Source organism: Indicator indicator, chromosome 8 (assembly GCF_027791375.1).
Source record: "Indicator indicator isolate 239-I01 chromosome 8, UM_Iind_1.1, whole genome shotgun sequence".
NCBI classification, from domain to species: domain Eukaryota; kingdom Metazoa; phylum Chordata; class Aves; order Piciformes; family Indicatoridae; genus Indicator; species Indicator indicator.
The window spans coordinates 34,878,424-34,902,869 of NC_072017.1; the positions used below are offsets into that span (position 1 = coordinate 34,878,424).

General features: G+C 39.3%; 1 protein-coding gene across 2 annotated transcripts; it reads right to left on the reverse strand.

Annotated features, from left to right (window-relative positions):
• Positions 1–2,371: 2,371 nt before the first annotated feature.
• On the reverse strand, positions 2,372–23,966 carry UBE2D3 (ubiquitin conjugating enzyme E2 D3). 2 transcript variants are annotated; one of them, XM_054383236.1, is made up of 8 exons: positions 23,911–23,966; positions 10,554–10,617; positions 10,437–10,468; positions 7,809–7,886; positions 6,922–7,027; positions 5,492–5,585; positions 4,978–5,027; positions 3,888–3,926 (listed from the first exon to the last, which is right to left on the reverse strand). In XM_054383236.1, exons 1-7 carry the CDS (start codon positions 23,932–23,934, stop codon positions 4,979–4,981), a joined length of 447 nt encoding a protein of 148 aa, XP_054239211.1. In that variant the 5' UTR covers positions 23,935–23,966; the 3' UTR covers positions 3,888–3,926; position 4,978. The 2 variants fall into 2 exon arrangements, with proteins under 2 accessions (XP_054239212.1, XP_054239211.1); XM_054383237.1 differs by lacking the exon at positions 4,978–5,027 and having other exon boundaries at positions 2,372–3,926.
• Positions 23,967–24,446: the final 480 nt, after the last annotated feature.

Consider the following 24,446-nt stretch of genomic DNA (forward strand, 5'->3'; position numbering starts at 1 on the left):
CTAACCTGAGACAGGCAGTTGCTCAAGAAATAGTCACTACTACTCACCCAAAAGCTACTAAATTCTTTCCTCCACAACTGATTCATGGTAAACAAAGGACATGTCGCCTCACTGCAGCAGGAAAAAAGCTGACAATTCCGAACTAGCCCTGAAGAAGACAAAATGCTTTCTTCCAAATGACAAAGGACACCAAAGCTACTGCAGCAGTAAGGAGAATGGCAAGTCACAATTTATGGGCACTGGCTAAACCATTACAGAACAGTTTGTAAGTTGATGTTTGTACGTTTTATAGGTAACCAACAAAAGCTCACCTGTCTACACTGAGAACTGCTTTTCCTAAGGCTACACTTAAACTGCTATTCTTCAACAGGCTAATCTGGACACTCAAAATTACAACTTATTCCAGGTGATTTTTTTAGCCAGATGGTTTTGCAGTAGACAATGAGTTGACAGCAATGCATTTTCACTTCACAATAATACAGCCAGCCAATCTCTACCTTCCATACCTTCTCTTTACATCATGCAGTTACCCAGTTTTGTTTCCTGCACTGGTCCTATACTGATGCAAATATGTAAGCCCTCAGCTGTATAGCAAAAATATTTCAGCCATAGTCCTAGTTATTTTTAAAATACGCAACAGTTGCCTATCAAGACCTGAATCCAAATCTGCTTCAAACCTGATCATTTGTCAGACAGTAGTTCCATGCTTCCATCACGAGCAGATTGTACCATTGTGGTCTGCTTAAAGCCAGACTTTTCAGGAGTTAGCATACAATCTTTACATAAAATCCATGTATAGTGCAATACATACACGTAAAAAAGTGCTTATACTAATTTTTTTCAGCAGACAGGAGAAAAAAAACAACAAAACAACTTATCCCCAACCAAAGCTACTCAAAAATGTGCTTAAACCCACTGTTAAATTTTTCAAGTGAAATTTGAGTAAGCTGACTGGAATCATGTTGTCAAATTCATACATTTAAACATATCCAGAAATATTAAAAAAAAAAGAGTGCAGATTTCTTTGCTTATGTTTGTGAAAATGAAGTGTCTTGACACTTTGTTTTCCAGAAACACTCTTTTTAAAAAAAGAAAGATATTGTTCAAAATTTTTAGGATGGAGCTGGAGTTCCCTGTGGTCTGAAGCTGTTATTTTATTTATCATCCTGAAGTCTTTAAGAGTTGGACAGGACAACTCAATTCAGTGTTTTCCAAACCCTTTAACTCTTCACATTAAGTTCAAACTATGTGCTTTTTACATTACGTGATTTTGGTAGGTGGCTTACTTAATCATTGAGGTAATCACTAATTAAGCTCTTTCATTGCTAAAAGTTATTAAATTCTTTCATCATTTCCTCATAATAGTTCATGTTGACAAGCTCCATTGCCTCCTTGACCAGCAAGCTCACACAAAACTTCTGCAGGAAGCAAGACACTGCTGAGACTGCTTCAAGGACAGAACACCTGTCATTGCCCACACCACACAGATTTTAAGTCTCAGCATGACCTTGGGCATGCCTATTTTTAACACCTACAATTCATTCATCAATCTTTCAACAAAAGACATACCTCCAAATTACAGAAAATGACCACAGAAGGATCACTACAGATGTGCAAGATAAATATATCATGTCCTCAATAAGACTTCTATTTTCCATGCAGTATTTTAACTATCTTCTCCTTCCCTGACCCTCCCTTATCTACACCTCCTTGGGTTTTATAAAGCCTAGTGCCTTACATCTCACAAAACACCTTTCAAGTTAAGTGATTTCAGTGGTTATGTCTCAGAGGCAATAAGCATCAAATTAAGTTATCAAAAAGATGTTTGTAAGCTTATAAATGTAAACTTTTACCTCAATTGTAGTGCTACTTGCAGCTGAATTTTAAGTAAATCCAATTCTCCAGCACAATGGTGTTAGCGAACCAGAAATTCTGCAGGAACTGCAACTCCATCAACAAATTTCAGAATGTCAACTCGGTGAGACAAGTGCTGTTAAGAGCCCAGCTTTCTAGATTTCTAGCCAACTACACTTGAAAATAAGTTCACTTTCCAAGTTTAGAACCAGAACAAACCATGTCCGAACTACATACTCAAATTTTTATAAAAATTAAGGTTTAACATTTATTTTACATCTAGCTTTCCACATCCATGTGGAGACAAGGAATCAGAATGTACATAACTATAAGCAGTGCAAAAGTGGTGCCAATGTGAAGTCACAGATGCACAATAAAGTGATAGTACAAGACTAGGGAAGATGAAGGTATGGGTGTTAAAAATGGAGAAAAGAGAAAAAGGGGGGTAGGGGAAAAAAAATCAAACAAAAATATGAAGGAAGAGGGCGGGACAGAGGAGAACCAAGTATTTAATAATGCCCTTGTTGCTGCAAAGATAAAACTAATGGCACAAGACAATGTTTCTTTTAAAACAAAAATCCAATAGCAATGAGTCTTTATTCACGTTTAGTCACCTGACATGAGGAAAGTGTCTGTTCCATTAAAATAGTATCAATGTAAATGGCAGCATGGCTGAACAAGTCCTTTTCAATGGTAACGAATATCCCACATAGTAAAGTCACTTCAACACAGCCTCATGACAATTCCCACATCAAAACAGTACTTTATTTTATATTTTTTTGCCTCATCATTACTCCCACATTAAGATCTTTCAGCTGTCAAAGTGTACAAGGTGAAGAAAAAGGTTCTCAGTCAGCAAACACAGGTGCATCAGGAAGCATCTCCACAATACACCACTTCAGATCTGCTGGGTCCCAAGTCCATCCTCGAACGCTGGGCTCCCAGCACCAAGTGTAGCACACTACTACGGCTACACGACTATGTTAGCTTATTAATTCTGCATACATCAGGCCGAACAATGTGTCAACCTGCAACAGACTGAGCATTATAACTGAAAATGGCAAAGATTCACTCTATTGAACTTTACATCATTATTTGATGTTAAACAATGAGGCAAATCCCAACAGTATATACAAAAACCAGCTTTGCTTTTACAAAAGATTTTGTTTCCCATATTGATTAATCCAGGCAGCTAACTCATTGGTTTATGCAACTTTATTGAAGAAAATAAATCAATTACTAGTAGAGCTATTAGTTGATCACTCATCCATTGACAACTTGCATCATTTATTCAGTGCTATATTAAACAGTGTTTTGGAAGACAGATTAACTAATAGCTCCAAGCCTCCTAACAAAATTTAAATGAATTACAAAAATGTTCTTAGACCCTATTTTGGAATACAAGGGATGTTTTGACTTCCAATTTCCATTCTCTGTAAAACAAGAACTGGTCATTCCTTTATTGACATGCATAAGATACATCACATTTTCTGTTCTGCTGATGCTATAGATTCAGTACCAATTCTCCAGACACATCAGTTATGAGCAAAAGTATATAATAAAACCTCAGTTCTCTAACACTGGAAGGTTTGGAATAAGATGGATGTTGCTACAGCAATGTTACTTCTTTGATGGGAGAAAACTGAACATCCATCTCCCCTTCCCCCTTCAGGTGATATCTTCAGTATCTGTTAGAGCAGTGAGGAATGTTTGTTTTTAATCTCATAACCAAGTTAGAATGAAGACATTGGCCACATAATACACATGCTCCATTAAAAAAAAATTCTGAATCTTGGGCAATTGTTCTTGTGTAACTACTTTACAGATTCTAAAAGCAGTTATTGTCCAAAGCTGGAAGAACTAAAGTCTTCTCAGATGAGCATGTGCATGAATGGAAGGAGGTAAACAAAAAAATAAAAAAGATGAGGTCTGATAGGGGAGCAGCCGGATAAGAAAATCAAAAAAGGAACAGTAATTTAAAGTTTATTCCAGCTATAATGCAGGTTATTCTGACTTTAAGGTAGCATCACATGGCATACTTCTGAGTCCATTCCCGCGATATTCTGTTATACCTGCCAACAAAACCACAAATTGAATTAGTGTCAGCATGAAAATAACAACTTCCTAAAAAGTTAATCATTAAGTGTCAGTTTATCCTCACCTCCCTATTCTTTTCAGACCAAGAGAAGTCTCTTTCTATACTATGATATACTTGAACTGAAACACCAGAACAAATCCCTCCCTAAACTAGCTAGGATATTCTCTCATGTGTATGAAATACTTGCAGGCAAAGCTGTTGTGAAAAGTTACCACAAGGAAAGGAATAGAGACCATCTAGGCTGGGAGAGGCAAAAGGTATGTTTGGTTTAAGTACTGTCCCTAGGTAAGGATTACAGGGTTTCACATGCTGTAAGTAAAGATTACTTGGTTAATAATACAATTGACTACAGAATGCCACATTTCCCATTTTAGAGTAAAGCAACACTAAGCATTTCTTCACACTTAATATTCTCTTTTCACAGAAATATACTGCTAAAACAATTTTTAAAAGGACATTAAAAGAATATTTAAGTACACTACTCCCACAAGAATTGAGCTGACAATTAGTTTATACTTAACTCCATGCTTGTCAGTAAGAAGTTAATTTTCAACTATACAAGCAGAGCATAATCCCCATATGTTTTCCTAGTTTATATAAGTGAAACAGACACTCTGAATAAAAAGCTGAAATTGGGATTGTCTAAATTCACCCATGTCTGTGCATGAGGTCTTGCTACAGCGCATCACTTTCAATGAAATTCTGACAAAATCTGGGTAAATACTTACCAGGACGAGTTGACAAGCTGACTCAGAGCTAACCAATTACTTTAATTATTTCATAGTATCTTTTTTTTTTCCTTCTCTTTTTTTATTTTTTTTTGGCCATGCACGAGCGGTATCTGTGAGAAATAGTGACTAGCCAATACATTTCACACTAACCACAGATCAAGCTGTTAAATATCCAAGTTCAGTAACTGGTGCATCCATTATCAGTTAGTTAATCCAGTGTCTTAAGCATGCAGCACCCAAGTGCTGACAAGTTTCCATTTTGTTAAATGCACCATAATGTGCAGATATTCTTACCCTACAGCATAGCGTATTTCTCTGTCCACTCTCTTGCTAACCTATTGTACCTAATTGGACAAGTATATTTAGCATTAACATATATAGATAAAACCCAAACAGTCTACTTCATATCATTCTGTCTCTGCAAAACCTTTAAAACTTATAGGGAAGAAAAAACATGTTGTTTCAACACAGAAAGGCTGAGCTGCTATCCAGAAGCGAGCATCAGAATCACAAAGGTATCTTTTCCTCAATAACAAGATCAAACTATAGTGAGCAAAAACTCAGGCAACACATACTTTAAAATGCCACCACACATATGAGGAAAAAAAATAAGTCTCCTTCACTCACAACTTGATAGTAAGCCCTTTTGTTTTTAAATTATGCACTACCAAGAGTAGATACTTCTTTGACACACAAGTTGTCTCCATCCCAGAGTTTAACAAAAGGCTCACTCAACACATCTGCTGCCTGACAAAGCAGTCTGTACAAAGCGTGTTAAAATACTAGTCTTATGCAACTCTGTACTTACTTGTCTCTGTCTGTTTTATAGATACGTGCAATCTCTGGCACTAGCGGGTCATCTGGGTTTGGATCACATAACAGTGAACAAATGGATAAGAGAACTGGGAAGGGAAAAAAAAAAAAAGAAAGAGGGAAAAAAAAAAAAAAGACTTCTCAATAGCCAAACAGGAGCAACAGCCTCAGAAACTGTGGAGCACAGATCTTTGTATTAGCACACCAGCAGCACAGGAGAGAATTTAAAAGCCTTTTCCCGATACACAGATAAAACATATTTGTAACTCACTCTACATACAAAGTCCAGAATGGCTTGAAAAGTTTGTCAAAAGTATTTGTTTCCTATTTCCCAATACTTAGAGCTGTCAGTAAGCACCGGAGAACAGCACTGTTGTTCCATGCACTATGATACAATGTAGCAGCCAACAAAAGCGTATTATGTATTCTGATTACCATATTCCATGGGTTTATCTTTAAAATTTGAACTTCTTCAAATTTTACTTTTAAAATCAGACTGAATGCTTTGTAGTACCTAAAGTAACAACAACCTGGTTTACACTGATAAAACTACACATATGTCGTAAAAGAAAAGATAAACACTGTTGCAGGCAACTATGAAGACTTCATACTCTACTCTTCAGAGCAGCCTTTTACAAATAACAGCAACAGCATTAGAATGTAGGGAAATTACATTCAAATCACAGATCTGCTCCTTGGGCAGACAGGAATCACAAGCTCTAGAGACAAAGAAGCACTTTGATGGATCTTTTGAAACTATCAGCAGTGGCTCTGAGGCAAAACAAAGTTCGATCATCGTGAAAATATTTGACAAGTAACTGTTATTTACTATGAGGAAAGCTGCTAAGCCTCTATTGCAGCACAGCATCGATTTATCCTGAATTATGATCAGTAAGCTTAGTTCATAAAAATAATGTAATAAAATACCAGGGCACAGTGGCAGAAAGCAACATGTATCAGTAACAGGATTTTATTCATCTATCACAGTGATATGCCAGTGTAACTGTAGACAGATTCTACATGTAATTCTAGACAGACTCAGCCAAAAACCTGTGCAATTTCGTTATTAAAAATGGACTTTAATCTTTACATTAATATGGAAGTGTGTATCTACATGGACAGCTGCAAACAAGCAGTTTCTAAGCCTTAGCTCAGATGCACCACCAAATGCTGGCAGATTCCTTGGGGACCACGCTAGTAAGGTCTGCTAAGAATACTGAAATGAGTAAGTGGCCAGATGAGGCCTTAAACAGCCACATAGCAGAAGGTGTTAGAAAAAACAATTATCTGTTTAAAATGCTGTAAGACATCATCATCAAACTGGAAAAATACAGGCTAGAATGAGTAAGGGAAACTCAAGACAATCAAGGCTAACAGCACAGTATTCAACACAAGATGGAAACATTCCTGCTTCATGAAAGTTACCTTTAGAAATAGTTAAAGCAGGAGACCACTGAGATCTCAGTATATCGAGACAAATGCTGCCGTTACTGTTAATATTTGGATGATAGATTCTTGTTGTAAAAGCAACCTGCAACAGAAAAACAAAAGCAAAAAAAAAGTGTTTGTCTGTGACAATAATGATGTCACCCTCTCTTCACAGTCATTATTCAACTCAATTTACTCTAAAAGAGAAAGATTAAGCAGCTAAACCACATCACATCCATGGATGGCAACCTCTCAGTTTCCAATTACCAGGCACTCTATTTCAGACAGGGAGAGACAGCAAGTATGAGGCCGTGTTTTAATCATAGGTGCGCACATCATGATGAAGACACTCAACAGAAGTGCCTGAACCACAGTAACTGCTCTCACAGGGCTAAAGAACTTCAAACACTGTGGTCACTCCAAGTGTGCACTTTCATACCGATTGAAAATTGGAGGACAAAGCCAGTGGCTGACAAAGCTATCAAAAAAGCTTATTTCGCAATTACTGCCAAATTCTCATCTTCACTGATTTTAAGCACCCAGCGAGTTAATTCTTTTCAGGTGTCACCTTCCTATGGACCAACCCAAAAAGCCACACTGTGACACCTGACAGTCCTCTCAGCAAGAGTTTTATTACAGGGAAACTCACTAGCTTTGTGTTAGCATTTAGTAAGAAAAGTAGAAATAAAACCAAACAACATTCCAAGACATTCAGAACTCAGTCATTCTTGTGGTAGTCAGGGACCCAGCCATCTAATATACTGTGAGAATAACTGAAAAGAAGGAAGAGCTTGACAGTATTACAACACACATGCTCACAGTTTGTCATGTACTCTCTTCCTTAAAGAGCATTAATTTCACAAGAAAAGAAAAGCAATACTTACCTTAGGTGGTTTGAAAGGGTAGTCTGTAGGGAAGTGAATTGTCAAGAAGAATACACCACCCTGATATGGACTGTCATTCTGTCAAAGCAAGCAAATAATTTTCCTATTATCAACTTTAAGACTAAGTATCACTGAAGATATTGATTTTAAAAATATAGAATAAAAAAAAAAAGAAAAAGTATTTGTTTAAACAACTGAACTGTTTAATGCACCAAAACAAGAGAGATGCAGTTAATATTAGATTATTGCCTCAGAGAAGCAATACAGAACACATACATGTCACTTTCTATATGGACCTCTCCAACAGCTTTTCTGACAATCCACTCAGGACAACTTGTCAAAAGCATTCAGCTGGCTCTGAGACAGCTCCAAGAAGTAATGTTAACAAAATGGGGGTCCTGCAAGGTTCAAACCTCACAATTTCTGTGTTTGGAGCTTATTTGCTTTGACCACCCAAGTTTACACTGGCCATGGACAGCTCTAAAGGCCTCCCATTCTCTCCACAGTTCTGTCCTTGCCTTAGGTGTTTTACTCAGCTCCACAGAAAACCTATGAATACATAGCTGACATTCCTTGCAAGAAAAACAGAAGTCAAATAACCCTACCAAACAAAAAAGCAACATAAAGATTAAAGTGAGTTTTTCCTCTCTTTCAGTATTAGAAATTCACTGTAATGTAGTATGGAAGAGTATTTCACATTCCCCTGCGATTATGGGGATACTTCATTAAGGCATTGACTATTAGCAGTAAAGCAACATGTGGAAGAAAAAGAACTGATAAAAAGCAAAGTTACTAAACAGGGGTTTCATTTCATTAGTTAATAGTTATGAGAAGAATGCAAGAAGTTTTTACTTCAAACTACACTTTAATTTCTGCAACAGCTAACAATTTCATTGTTTAATCTGAAACCTACAATGCTTTAATTCCAGATTCACAGCTAGGGACAACAAATTTGAGACAGAGCACAATTATGAATTATTTGTAAACTGAATTTTCTTATTAATTACAGAACATTTCACCAATGTAAGGAAATTACATCTTACTTTGTTAAATGCCAGAAAATGAAATTCTGCAACAGAAGAGACTCAAACCTGAAAACATGCAGGTTATACCCTAATCCAATCCCTGCCAAAAACCTAGCTACCAAGATAGAATATCTGGATTTTGGTCAATAGATACAATGTGAAGAGCCCTGAGGAGCCAGAAAGCAATCTTTTTACTGCACATATTCTAAGGATACATTTCAGCAATTACAGAAACCCCTCTTAGAATGTATTAAGCCAATATAAACTCTCTGACATCTATGAAAACCACAGCCTGTGAAATATTCTATTGCACAGGCCAGATGACTGTTTATACAGTTCTTGTCTTTACTAAAGGCATTAAGCAACATCACAGGAGCTCTAGAATTACTAACACCACACTTCTGACAGGATACTGCCCAGTCTTGAAATAGAAATGCAGACCTGCTAATATCACAAAATCCATACGGGGGGAAAAAAGGAACTGTACGTTATTAAACCAGAAGAAACTAAAAATAGTAATTCCAATTTAGATTTAACTGATCCTTAATACCCTATGACCATGCAGACCTCACATAAAAAAATCATTCTCAGCATGGTGCAGAACATTCCCGGCCATTTAAGCACGGACATAGCTCTTAAACAATTTTATCTTTTTGAGACAGCCAGTTCCAATCAATGGGGACTGAGGCCTTTGGAATAGAGAGACATTTTTCCAGTCATATGAATATCTCATAAGCACATTTTCCATAGCAATCTCCTAAAACCACATTTGTGGCTATATATCTAAAGCCAGGGCAACTCAGCATCACTGATACTTAATTCCTACTCTACAGCCTCACCGGAAGCATCACATTGTGGCTGCAGGTCTACTGGCATCTAATATTTGTCTTCTCATGTTACAGAAGGTTTCATTTTCTAAGTACAGATAACCAGCCCTGCCAACTCCAGAAGTCAAGTGTTTGCAGGTTACCTTTTCAGTAAAGACAAACATTTGCCTTCTTTACTTACTCTAGCACAGAAAAAAAAAATACATTTGGGTTTCAGATGCTTTGTGAACATGTAACAGACTTTTCTTCCTCCAGTCATAACTGGAACATCACATTTCAGTCACTTTTTCCTTTTTATTCCTAAAAGCAAAGTATTAAAGATCTCTGTACATGGCACCAGACCAAGTAAGGAATCCCTGTTCTGTTCCAAGATCCACACAAAAGCATCTCATCTAATTCCTGACACTGGGACCAGCTCCTAGTACAAAGTCCATATTAGATTCAAACTTCAGAAAAAGTTAAATTTAAGGTTTCTAGATATTAAGTGATAATGCCTAACACTGCTCTAGAGACTATTTCAGCTGAAATACATGCCCTTATAAAACATTCCAGAAATAAACTAATCAGACTGATTTTTTTCCCCCCTCCATTTCCTGTTACCTCTAGAACTAAAGCCTGACAAGGGGAGTTTAAAAAAAAACAAACCAACCAAAAAAAAAACAACAACAACAAAAAAAAAAAAACCACACCCACAAAACAAAACGAAAAAATCCCCAGTCTCCTCCTGAATAAGAACTACTAATTTAATATTACATCACAAGAATCAGAATACTTACAGGTCCCATAATTGTGGCTTGCCAATGAAACACTACAAAAGAAAAACTCCGCATTATTATCTATGCATGATATGCTTTGAGTTAGCAGAGTACAATACAAAACTTAAGGTTACTTACTGTCATCTCCAACGGGACCTGCTGAACACTGTGCTGGAGGATCACGGGCTAAGTCACTAAGTTCCTTTAGGAAAAACAAACAAAGAGGAAAAAAAAAAAGTATTTTCAGAGAAGGAATACTAATGGAACTCAATCATTTTCACTTCATATCCAGCATAAGCATTTTAAGTTTTTCCATATACACAGAAGAATGTGCAATAACAACTATTAGAACCACTAGATCAGTATGAAAAATATCTTAAAAAACAACTATGAAGGTAGACAGATACAATGACTATGTTTTTCCAAATAAATGTCACTACTGTAAAAACACCCCTGCTGAAGAAGGGACAGAAAGGAGAGCAGGACACAGAGCCTGAAGAAAGCAAATTCTAACCACATTGATCAGAACTGTCACTGCTTTGGTCTTATCTAGAGAAGCCTAGAAGTGGGAAGAGAGAAAGCCATTGATGAGACTTCATGAAACAAAGTGCTACACATGTAATGCTACAGAACAGAAAGAAGAAAGACAAAAACAACAGAACAAACAAAACACCAACCAACCAAAAAATCCAAACAACTGGGAAAAAAAAAAAAACAATAAACCAAAAAATCAGCACGGAAACTTAGTTTCATTTTCACCACTGCCTCCAGCAGGGATATATCTTGCAGAGAGTCAAATAGACAGGAAAATTGAATAACTTGACAAGTGCTGGAATTAGGTGAAATATATGTATTTATTTTAAACTTGACATTGAGACAATTATGCCTTTAAAATTCTGAATAACTGAGCTGCAGAAACAGTTTTCTCCCTCCCCCACTACAGAGGCACTGAAATAGAAACTTCAGATAGATTATTCCTTGTGTATTAGCAAGATTGTTGTAATGAATCAAAAAAGTTCAGCATTAATTTGTTTAAATGTTCCACAAGTTACTTCTTTGGACATTGCCTTTTAAAACCAAATTTACACTTTCAGTGTAACAGTATGTATGTAACAGACACCTTCCTCTCTTCCCTGCTCTTTTCTGAACCTAAAAATGGCTTTTGGGCATTTCTATAAATCTGCACTTGTCAAAGCATCTAGAAGCCATTAGAAGAGGGAAAACCTCCAGTCCCTCTCCCATATGAAAAGCTGCACACAAATTGTTTTGCTACAAGCCTATAGAAGCCATTAAAACAAAATTTTTCTATTACTTGTCAGACATTTAAGAAACCCAGGCATACCTATTATGCTGGAAATGCATGCATATTTGGGCCACACAGCTACTTGTTTGCCTGGGAAGACCCCGACATTCATCCTTTTAGTTTCACAAATTCTGCTCCTGATAAAACTTTACTAAGTATAAGCAAACAAAAAATGAGACCCAAAACATTTCAGTGAAAAAAGTGCCAACTGTTCTAAACAAAGCAGTTCAAAATACAGCTAAGGTTAGGAACACACAAAACACCACTTAGCATTTCACCCACAGAGAAAGTAATTTAGCCACTCAGTTCAGAAAGGCAAAACGCTGAGATGGCACACATTCTTATTTGCTTCTCTTCTGTACTAGTCAGAAGAATAAAGTTTGCAGTAAATCTGTTTGCCTCAGCAGTGTGAAGCACTGAGGAAGAATAGGAGCAAACATGAAACAAATGCTGGGTAGCTTTGCCTGCTTACAGTAACACCCAATCTATTTCACCTCCCTGTTAAGTGCGCGGCACTTCACATCTAGACAAGAGGGGAGAGGCTTTTTGCAACATGGGAGCTGAAAGTTCACTGTGTAACTTTATAAAGTACCTCCTTCTGAAAGCTACAACTCTAACAAACAAACTGGAATAACTGGAAACTAAACAAGCAGAGGCACACGGACTGTGATATTTGGAGTGCCACTGAAGCACTTCATTCAAGGAAAGGGAGGAGCTTCCCACTCAGCCGCAGAAACAGAAACTGATCTGCCTTCTCAGCTTAGCAATCAAGAACTATTCTGTAACAGGAAAACATTTCATCTCAAAAATATTTGTGACATCAAAATGAAGCTTCATCATTTCCATGATGTTCCCCTGCTTTCACCCGTTTCTCACCAAGAAAGTAAAGATCACATTAAGTTTCAGCTTACAAAGCAGAGTTTAGCTAGTATTCTAGAATCTAACTAGTAACTTAGCATTAAAAAAGTCCTAAAGCATTGATCGTTTACATTTCTATGTGTAAGGTCTTTATGCTTCTAATATTCCTGCTGCTGCAATACTTAACTATCCTCTATTTTCCCTCTTTATGTTTGCACCTAGTTTCAGTAGCACTGTACTTTGTCAAGAGGTAAATAAGCTACATCTTAAAAATCCCCAAAGTAGAACCTGCGTTTTCCTGGTGTCAGCTGCTACAGTTTTCACTTTACAGGTGACTTAGGAAAAAAATACACATTCCCAAGAAGCAAATTTTGAAGACTTAACATAGAAACAATATGCCAAATTTGGTTCAGAATGATGCATTATACGCTTATCGCAAAGGATTACTCTCAAATTACAACTGTAGTTTCTGGCACTCCCAGAGGTTTCCGGTATAGCTCCAGTGTACCACCATTTCTGCATCCCAGTTTCCAAATATAAAGTTCTAATAGTTCCTACCTCTCCACAAGGATGATTAGTCACTTTTTTTCCCCCCCAAACAGATTGAGATACTACTTAAGGAATAAGAATAAGCACCAATGCTACTGTTGGAGGACAACAGCACTATAGCGTATACAAGCAGCAATACATGCACAATTTTGCAAGAGTTTTGGAAGACTGAGAGGTAACTGGAAATTCAGCAGAAGTACACGCCACTGCAATAGACACACCTGCTTTAACATCAAACCAGCACCATGGGCTTCTGCCAGTTTCACACCCAGTCTGTAGCAAGATGTCTGTGCTTTCAGGAGTGAAACAGCCCCACTCTTACATCTTCTCCTTCTCTATAAATTCATCAAAAAGCTAAAAAGAAAACCTCCCAATATTCTCAAGAAAAAAAAATGCTTATAAAAACTAAACAGCTTGTTTTGCACAAATATAAGCATAACATAGAAAATATGGCTTATGTCTGAAGTGATGATCCAGAACACTAATATGAGAGTGTCAAAGCAGGACAAAGATCCTACTATAAATCACGAAAGCATCTTGTCTTTTTTTTTTTTTACATAAAACATAATAAAAAACCCCACTCAACTTCATTTAAAAATATTACAGAAGCCATTTTAAAGCATGAAGAAAATTTAAAGAATAACCAAGTATATCTCATCCAAATACGCATAAACAAGACAGTGAAAGAAAATGTTTAAGGGAACTAGTTTCTTTTGTAATAGAGGTTTCCAGGTCTCAGTAAATTCAATAAATGACAGCCTGATGCCTACACCAAGCTGCCTTCTTGCAAGGTACGAAGTAGAGTAGTATCTGCATCTGTTCCTTTTCTTCCCATTTGTCAGAATTCATATTCCCTGTGGCACTACTACTACATTTTTCTCGTTAACACTGGAAATAGCCAGGGCTTATTTATAATGATAGTAGCAGCTGACTTCAACATAGAGTGGCAGAAGACCACTCCCACCTGAGTGACAGAACATCATCAATTTTCCCCCACAGGCATAAACTCACTTTGATTTAATATTGGATTGTAATACAATTAATTGTTGAAATCATATGTTGCAGTCTTCTGGTTTGAAGCCAAGAAAGCCCAATGAAAAAAATGGGGTTAATTTGCTTTAGATTTCAAGAAAAGAATTTGTTCTACTTTGGAGGGCATGACAGGTGATATAAAGTTCAATCAGAAGTCTAAATAGCAGGGGGGAAACAGGAAAAAAAAAACCTCAACACTTAAGCTAAACAAAAAAAAAAAATCAACATTTATCACTGAGTGCTTGTTTAATAGTCTGTGTCAGACAGCATAGTGCAACCTCTAAACATCCAAAAATTCATCACTGCATTAGTCTTACTCATCAGCTCACAGTTGAAAACAGCTTTAAAAAAGAAGGATTGGAAGCAGCTATAAAGGGCAGAGAACATTTAAGCCTGTTTGAAGATTAAGAAGTGTCAACCAGCAAAGAACTGCAGCCTCATCCCACACACCTGCATTTACAGTGTTCGTTTCAGTATGAAAATTAATTACCCCAGAAGCAAAAAATAACAGTTTGAAAGAAAACTGAATGTGGATTTCTAAGCTGAATAAGAAAGCAGTGGCACAATAAACATCACAAGACAAGTTTAACCAGCAGAAAATTATCAGATTCAAGCAAGCTAGCCTTTTGACTAACAATAAATGCATAAAAACAATGTGTAACAACAGTGCATAATACAGAAAGTTGTCTGTTCCTGACAAAAAAAAGACATTAGAGCTAATATGCAAAGAAAGCACCAGAAAGGGATCACAAAAACCAGTGAGGGCTGAAGAGCACAGAACAGTTTTTAAGAGATCCAAAACATGGCCAGGAATGTAACAGCTGCAATGGTCCCCATACTGATTTTTTTTCTAGTTTGCTGTTTTTCATGGTTAACCTTTCTCAAGCCATCAGTACTGAATTTTTTCAGACTACACACTGCATGTTTTTTGTACAGCATCTAGCAACACTATCATAATGGCATATTAAACGACAAACAGAAATATTCACATTTTAAACCTCACACTCAAGGAAGGAAATGCCAGACTGCTGTGCAACTGTAAGCCACATTGCTTGGACTGAGATACAAACTACTCAGAAGACTACACACATTTTCCAAGAGCCTACCTTTCAGTACACAAGCCCTATGTGAATGAGACTACAGTCTACAAGCTGTTCTCATCTGTTCTGAAATTTGGAAAGTACACTATGTAGGTAATGATTTTCAGCTAATTTCGCAGTTACCGCTGCTAAAATGTCTATTGTATTCCAACCTTTCACAGAACTCACCCTGCTGAGCTGGAGAGATTGAACTGGAAAAGTAGCTCAGTTACTAACTTTACTTTTCTGATAACTCACTAAACAGATTCAGAACAAATTAGAAAAGAAGTGCCAACTACTTAACCATAGATGTGCTCTGAACTCCAAGCTATAGATTGTTTAGCGCAAAGTAATCAGAACCCACAACAGCTGTCTTACTGAAGGCAAAATCTGACTGCTTTACACACATCAGTTCTGAGGTATTACAACAATTCCATTCCATTGAAAGTAACAGAGCTATTGTAACACACATACTCAGTCTCCGTGCACATTGAGCTTAATGGAAAAGTGTGAAGTGAAGCACTGCTGATCCACTGCTTAACTACTGATCCATTCAATGATACCTGGATATTTTAAGTCTAGCATTTCCAAGTGTTTGGGTACTGAACTTGACATACCCTTCGCTTGGAGGTTTTTCCTGCGAGAGCCACACTTATCTTGTTTCTGTAACCGTGGACTGCAATGTAGCTCTCAGAAAAGGTAACTCGTGTAAATGGACCGCATGAGAAGCAGCAAGATGGACCTAGCTAAATGAAGCAGAATGACTGGGAAACAAAGGCACAGAATAAATTCGATATAGACAAAATGTAAAGTGATGAACTTGGGGAAAAGTTCATATTCAAAATAAGGCACTCTGGCCTGATGGCTACCACATCAGAGTGATATTTTGGCATTGTGAATGACAATTTCACACAAATGCTAGTTTAACACTCATCATATGCTGGGGTTTGGCAGCATTACGTGAGAGCCTTCCAACACGCTGCCCTGGAGCTTGTCAAGGACTCAATAACATACAGCAGAATCTCAGCCACCACCGTTCGACACATCAACCAGAAGCAGCCTGGACTTGATGTGACAGAGGCCTCTTAAGAGTTTGCCATATCTATATAAACAACACCTTTGAGGGCAGTTTTTGTCAAAATCAGCAGTGGCCTTAATTGGGCACTGAACCTCACTAAGCCTGGACTTTCTGAATACAGCTACAAGAATTCTGTGTTCTCAAGGAAATTTGCAGAAAGAAGAGTAATATAACAAAAAGTGATCAAATTAACATTCTGACAAGGAACACCAAATCTGTAATGAGCGTGATGAATTCTTTGCTCAAATGCAGTCTGATATTTTATTCTGAAATGTAACTATTTAACCTAACAAACTGAAAATCAGCTCTGCTTTTAAACAGCTGCTTTCACTTTAATCAGTCTGTGTTTTGTGTGAATCCAGAGACACCTGTGAGTGCTATTGTGATATACCATAGGGGTATATTCCAGGAACACAACTATGTGGGGATGATTACACTAGCTTATCTACAGCTGTACAATTACTCTCTCACATTATGCTATTGTGTGTAACTACCCTTCATAATGGTTCTGTGTTTTGAACAGCTAGTGGTAGATATGCAAAACAAGACATATAAGACTAAGGACAGATACACACAAAATCAGCTCACGCTGAACCTAAAGGACATTAAAAATAAGAAAACTGTTTCCGGAGTGCAGCTGAACACTGATGTCCATAAGGGTCTTCAAAGAACAGAACAGAACAGAAGAGAAGAGAACAGAAGAGAACAGAAGAGAAGAGAACAGAAGAGAACAGAAGAGAACAGAAGAGAACAGAAGAGAACAGAAGAGAACAGAAGAGAACAGAAGAGAACAGAAGAGAACAGAAGAGAACAGAAGAGAACAGAAGAGAACAGAAGAGAACAGAAGAGAACAGAAGAGAACAGAAAAGAACAGAAAAGAACAGAAAAGAACAGAGGAATAAGTATTTAAAAGCATGTTTATGAACAGACTGCAACCTGAATTAGAGGAATGGAAGGGGGGCCATTGCTCACCTGCTAAACTAATTCAGAAGATTCTCCTACGCTATTCAAAGCAATTGTAACTAAGGCTAAAAGAAAAAACAATCTTTGTAGTTATCTGATTTAGAGAATTATCTGGTGTTATTACTCAAATTGGCCAGCAAAGGTTGAGAAATACTGCCTTAAAGCAGGACACTCCTATGTACTAGAAACCTAAAAGAGCTCACAGAATTGACAAGCACCTAGTCCAACCTAACTCCAAAATACAGAGAAAGACAGCTATAAAGTTAACTGAGCACTTAACACGATCCTCATGCCCTCCATCAAGAAGACCTAAAGCACTTCAGCATCTGCACTCAGTTTAGCTTGCAACTCTGGTGTCCAGATGCTTGCAGAAAGGATTAAACATTTGTCTCCTCCTTTTTTGACTGGGCCCTAACATTTGGAAAGCATTCTGCAATCCCCCCATCTTGTTTTCTTAAAACCAGAATAAAAACTCATTCACAATTACACTGGAAAAAACTGCAGGAGATATCTTAAGGATGTCCAGAGTATCACACATCTCAAAGGGATGAAGTTCAGAACAACGGTTTCCTTTACATGCAATTTTAATACTTAAGCTCTACTCTTGGTAAGAAGGCATCTGATCAATGTTTAAAGAACCTTATCTTTTTAGCTTTCAATCCTGAATCCTGAAATGCTCCATTTGGCTCATTTGTGAGTATCAAACCTTACCTACAACCAAGCGTTTAAGAAGACTTGATGAAGGCATAAACAACAATTTAAACTTCTGAAAGTAACTGTAACTAAACTTTTTTTTTCAAGACTTCCCCAACACAAGCTATCACATTTAATGTATCAGATCAGAATCCCATAAAAAGCCCACTGAAGACAATGTTTTTGCAAAAAACTCCTGTGCTTTACATTAGGGTTTGAGGCATTAAATTCAGATTTAAGTTTGCAAAACTATCCAGCACATGCAACTCAAAGAATCTCTTCTGATAAAACCAACCTGACAAAATACAACTGCATATAAAAACGCAATCATACATACACTCTCATTGCTGCTTTCATTTCTTACTCAATTCATCCTTTTCTGCATTTTAAAGCAGCAGGTTGCTATACCACATCAGTCACAGGAGAAAATGCACATCTGTAATGCAGCCTTTTCAACATAAGATACAGTATCTCAGCCTAAGCTATGAAGAGAAGTCAGCTTATACGGATATCAGACCTAAAGCTGAAGTGTAGACCACATGTTCCCATCTGCCAGTTCTGATACACAGAGCAGGGACCTACACAAAAAACACAGAACGGACATTTAAAGTGGCAAAACCTTAGTGTTTGCAACAGAAAGATTTATTGGAGATTGCCTATCAGTGCCCTAATCTGAATTACACAAAAGCTCTACCCTTTTCCACTCCTCCTTACCAGCTGTCACTTGACATCTCAGACAAGGTTAAAAACCTCCATCCTCTCTCTCCTTTGGCAGTTCAACCCAGAGGATGCAGAGAAAACATCCAAGGGTAGGGGAAGATGCCAGGCTAGAGGCAACCTCCACAAGGCACAGAGATGCCTTTGGCAAGAGACAGTTTACTGCTCTGTATTCAACAGCTGCCACTTACAGCTGTTTACATCCTTCCCTCCTCCTTTACCCCTTAGTGTGTGAGTGTAAAGAAAGGCTTTAATGCTTCATAGCTGGTTACAGACTGGGGAGATGGCTGAAGGGAGCTCATTCTGTAGAGTTCTACATCACCTCTTCTGTAGAAGAAAACTCACACAAGGAGTAACTGCAAAAGCATTGGCTTACTTTCAAAAACATCTTTAAAAGTTGGAATGATCATGAAGAAAATGTTGGCTGGACAACATTTATCCCACCCAAATCCTTAACATACTAGAGGTTCTGGTTTTAAAGTATGCAAGAAGTACCCATCTAATGGAATATTGATCTCTGAAGTTCTGTAAATTACTTAAAGCAGATTACAATCCCCTCCTCCCTCCACTCCAATGCACACATTTAAAGATCTGTGCTGACTGGGAATTTGTTTCGCAAGCACAGTGCCAAATTAACAGGAAAAATCTTTAACTTACTCCAGTACAAACTTTCTAGTTAAGAAAGTGTCAATCTTCCTCTCTCATAAAAAAATGAACAGTTCTTAAAACACATCCAGAACCTTAACAGTAAATGCTGGAAATGAGTATGTGTATTGATTCTACCCACTTAAGCATTATTTCCATTTTAATGATACTAATTTCATAGTTTATATGAATAGTCAGAAGTTATATTTACACTAACTCTTAAACAGAATTTAAGTGATGACAGTCTTCATCTGATACTAATTTTTTTCTGACTTTTAAAATACACTGAAGTTCTTTAACACTAGGGCTTCTCAAACTCCACTATACTGAAATGTCCAGACCTAAAATCAGCCACTGCCTTCTGACTCAACATGACCCTTCTAACCAATAACTACCATTGCCATAGCTTCACAGCATTATCAACTTATGTCTAGCTCTGGATACTTGAAACAGTTCAGGTGAATTAACCAAAGTAAAAAAGATAGTTCAGTACCTACAGAGAGCATTCACAAAGGTTTAAGCTTACCTCACCGCATTTCATTAGCTAATTAATCTTAACTTTCTGAATCCCTAAACAGACAAATCCAGACTTATTTCTAGACGCTCATTCAAAACGTAAGATTAATTGTGTAACTTCAAGTTATTTAACTACTTTGAGTAAGCCCAAAAAAGTAAATGCAAGACTGCCTGAAAATATAAAGCATTTGCAGGTGTCATCCAGGGAAGAAAATGTTAATTCCAAAATGCTCTTTCTAGTTAAGCTAATTTTTTTGTTAAATTTCATATCAAGTTCTAAAGAAAAGAGGATGAATTTAAAGCAAAAGTAATAAGCAGACCTTTTAACTCTACCTGAATCACCTCTACAAAAGCTACTCTTTTGGTTAAACTAATGCACCTTTCCACGCTGTGTTTACTGCTGCCTTTCACAACCAACCTCTGAAAAATATTATGGGTATCTCCAGGGTTAGTAGCATTTCTTACTACGAGCATCTGGTGGAACAGGGGGATTAAAGTTGTAATTAATTATACATTGAGAAATAGTGCTGGAGGCTATAGCCTTGAGGAAAATAGTTATTTGGTCTCCACTCCACCACTGTAAATTCTTCTATCTGTACTTGAGTAGCAATAAATGGTTTTGCCACCTTCAGCCTTTAGCTTCCAGAATGCTAAACTCCACTGAAGATTTTCTAGTAAATGATGCAGGCTTGTGCTATGCTTAACCAAATGGGCATAAACTGCATCAGACAAGTTTTCTTAAGGATTTCACAGACAAGACATTTCATACATGCACATCTGCAAAAATGATACTTTCAGCTTATCAAGACCACCACTTAGGCCTTCTATACTACCTCACATTACTGGGTGCATACAGCAGTGATAAAATACATACATATCAATAATGTAACATGTCCAAGTTTTGTCAATTTTACACATTCCCAATTCCCTACTCCAGCATAAATGCTTCCGTAGTACCAGGTCATCATCACGCAAACCGGAAGCGCCAACATGCTGCAGTAATTAGAGGATGTGTGTTTAGCAGGTACCACTCAACACTTCAGACCGAGACAATGTACCACAAGCATGTATCAAGCATTTAGGTACAAGCTGGTATATCACCCTGAATTTGTTGAAAATCTGGGGGAAAAAAAAATTGGGGAAAATGTAATCCTCAAGAAAGGAGGCAGTTAAAGATTCAGTTTCATGTAACATTTGCTTGTTACAATAAAAGAACTGTCACTCTCATGCAAAGTAAACTGTATCAATAAAAGCAGTTTCACGGATTGAATGCAGGCTACCCTCAAGGCAGATGGCACCTATGTGATGATGAGCTCCAGCACATCATCATCTTTCTGGGACTGGCTACACACCTGAGAATTACTTCATTTTGGAGAGCGCTTTATAACGAGTGTTCCAGAAGTAGATAACCCAACACATAACATAGCAATACTTGTGTACTTTCATTTCCAAGCCCAAAGTAGAATGTGCTGGTTCTAAGTAGGTCTGGTTATATTCTGCACGTCTAACATAATTCAGATTAAATTCACACACACTAATACAGTCTGTAAGTTTGATTTACCACATATGATTAAGAATTTTATTTTGCTTGGCATGTCAGGTCTTCAAAAAGGGAGTCAATCAAACAGACTGAAAACACCTTCACTGGTGCACCTGGGATGTCATCTGCTGTAGGAGACAATAATGAATTCTAGTCCTGACAGGTAATACCACAAGTCAGACTACATCAGCTATGTGTGATTACAATGTTCTGAGGTCCTGGTCTCTCTTTAGCCTGTTCTGATCTAGTGCCAAGAACATACTACAAGGAAGCAGAGAGTTTCAAGGTCTGATCCATGACCTTACGATTAGAAGACAGGGGATCCCAGCTTACTGGTCACAGAGTGCCATTCTCTGGCTTTACTGGTTGGCAAGAGTAAAATCTAAATTCACAACCATCTTGTTACAAAATTGGCCCTGCTATTTTTGGATTCCAGCCTCAATCCCAGTAAACCTTTGTACTAGAAACCATGCTTGGGAAGAAAGCAACTTGCAAGCAATGGTTTCAGTCTAGCAAAACACTGCTTTCCAAGTCGGCAAATACAAAATTAAACCATTAGCGCCTATGTGAATTTGGAAGTGTATTTTTTTTTTGCATGGTGTGATTAAACCCAGCATAATCAAAAAACCTACAACTCACCAAAAAGCAAAACAAAGAAATAAATTAAGAGCCCTAACCCAACCATCTCACCATTTCTAAACTCTAGCACTGGGCAAAGGAAGACACTTGCTCTTAAGCACAAAGACTAATAAAGGGAAAAAAAATAACACAACAGGCCAAACCCCTTCAAATCAAGTAACTCAGAGAATCGAGAGTCATGCTGAACTGTTTTAAGGTTTAGACCACCAGATTACTACTATGTAAGTGGAGGATTGCCTTGGTTGATATTTGAGAGTAAATTCTTACCTGCAGTGCCAGAATGTGTTTCATAAGCATGAGTTGATGACAAAGCATACCAGGGAGTATCATAGCTGTGTTTCAACTCAAGTAGTATCATCCACTAATACTGAAGAACAAGTCCTGATGGCAGATTCCAAAGGAATTGTTTTGAAATTCTTATGAGACTACAGACGTAATGCGAAGACAATTAATTTACTTAACACTAATCCAGAACAGATTTAAAATTTCAGGGATAACAAAACTATCCTTTCACTAATCAATTATAAATAACCTCATTTTCACTAAAATATGCTCACAGGAACTGTCAAAAGAGATGCAGAATTACAGTTAAACTAATTCACGGCACATTTTACTTTAGACAACATCTATACAAAGTGCTTTGTGCACCAAAGTTTACTTCATCGATTTCAGGACGCACTGACTTTCTGCCATCTTGCCAGGCTAGCGAGATGACCAAGAAACTCCTCTCAGCTCTTGAAATACGTAAGTGCTCCACGTAGGTCGCGTAGGAGCACAGATCAAGAGCGACTTCCCGGTAACGCCACTGCGCTCCCATTGCATTTGCTATTATATCCCAGCAATTCTCAAACCCGACGCGATGCTGCCGAGAAACCTTACAGCTGCCCAAGCGCAACCTCATGTCAGGAGCCTGCTTCCCTGGGAGAGGTTTGAAAAAAGGAAAAAAAAAAAAAAAAAGAAGAAGAAAAGACAACCCCCCAAAAAACTTTCATCACCTCGGCATTTTTTCCGAGTTAGCCGCGAAGTTACTCCACCCGGCTCCGATTGTGCAACGGGGGAGGCGGCGGCGGCGCGGTGCGCGCTCCCACCCGACGCTGGGGGCGAGGCGGCAGGCGAACCCCGAGCGGCAGGAGGGCCGAGCTAGCCCCGGGGTTGAAGCGGGGCGGAGGGAGAGTAGGACGGCGGGGAGAGGATGGCACCGCGGCAGATGCTCCGGAGTCGACGGGAACGCGGACGTGCGTGTGTGTGTGTCATGTTATTGCAGAAAGCGAGAGATCCCGGAAAGAGCCCGAACTAGGAGAACCCGCCGCCATCTTACAATGCGGGAAAGAAGTTGCACGCCAGTGGGGAAAGACCGGCCTGGGAGGCTGGCTGCCTGTCCCGGGGAGGAAGGCGATCGGACCGAAAACCCTTCAGCACACACGTAGCAGCACCATCCGGGCCGGCCGGCGGCGGAAGGGCAGTGGCGACGACGCCACCACCGCGCTCGGGTGGCTCCGGGTTCCGCTGACATTTGAGCGTCCCCAGGAACTGCCGCTCCCCGTCTGCGGGAGCGGCACCGCCCGTGCCTCGACCTCAACCCAGCCCTCCTCTCTTCAAGGCCCTAGCAGACCTCCGAGATCCGAGGCCTAGGCCCGGAGAGAACGGCCTGATCGCTCCAGCCGGGCCTCGGCCTCGCCGGAAGGAGCCGGCCGCTGCCCGGCCTCGCTCCGCCGGCTTCCCGCCTCCCCTCTCCCTCCCCCATCGAGCACAGCTGGCGCACCCCTGAAGCCGTGCCCCGCTTCTCCTAGAACGAGATTGAAGAAGAAAAGAGAACACAGAAATAAAAGACGGCCGAAGCAGGAAAAAGCAGGAGCCGGCGGAGGAGGAGGCGCGGCGCTCACCTTGTTGATGCGTTTCAGCGCCATTGTGTGCGAGTGCCGCCGCCGCCGGGCCCGTCTGTGCGCCGCGGTGACTCCGCGCTCCGCTCGCGCCGAGGGGGGGCCGGGAGGGAGGGAGCAAGCGAGGAGGAGGCGGCGAGGGGGGAGGGGGCAGTTGCGTTTCTTCTTCCTCCGGAAACAGCCGAGGGGGGCGCCCGACCGGAGCGCGGCGGCCGCCCGGAGTCCTGCCTACGGGCAGTGAGGCCGTGCGCCGGGGAGGCTGCCGAGGGAACGCTCCGCCCGCCGCACCGCTTCGCCGCCTCCCGTCCCTGCCGGGAGGAGAAAGAGTTTGTGGAACAAGAGGGGGAGAAGCTAAAAAGACACTGGCCGCCCAAGAAAGCCCAGGACAGCCGCCTCCGCTGGCCAAACCCAGACACTACGGGAGCACCAGGCAGGGATGGGGAAGGGCGGAGGAAGAGGGAAAGGCGGAGGGATGGGAAAGGGCGGAGCGAGGCGCGTCACAGGCAGTGGGCCCCTCCGGTGGGCCAAAGGGAGGGGGG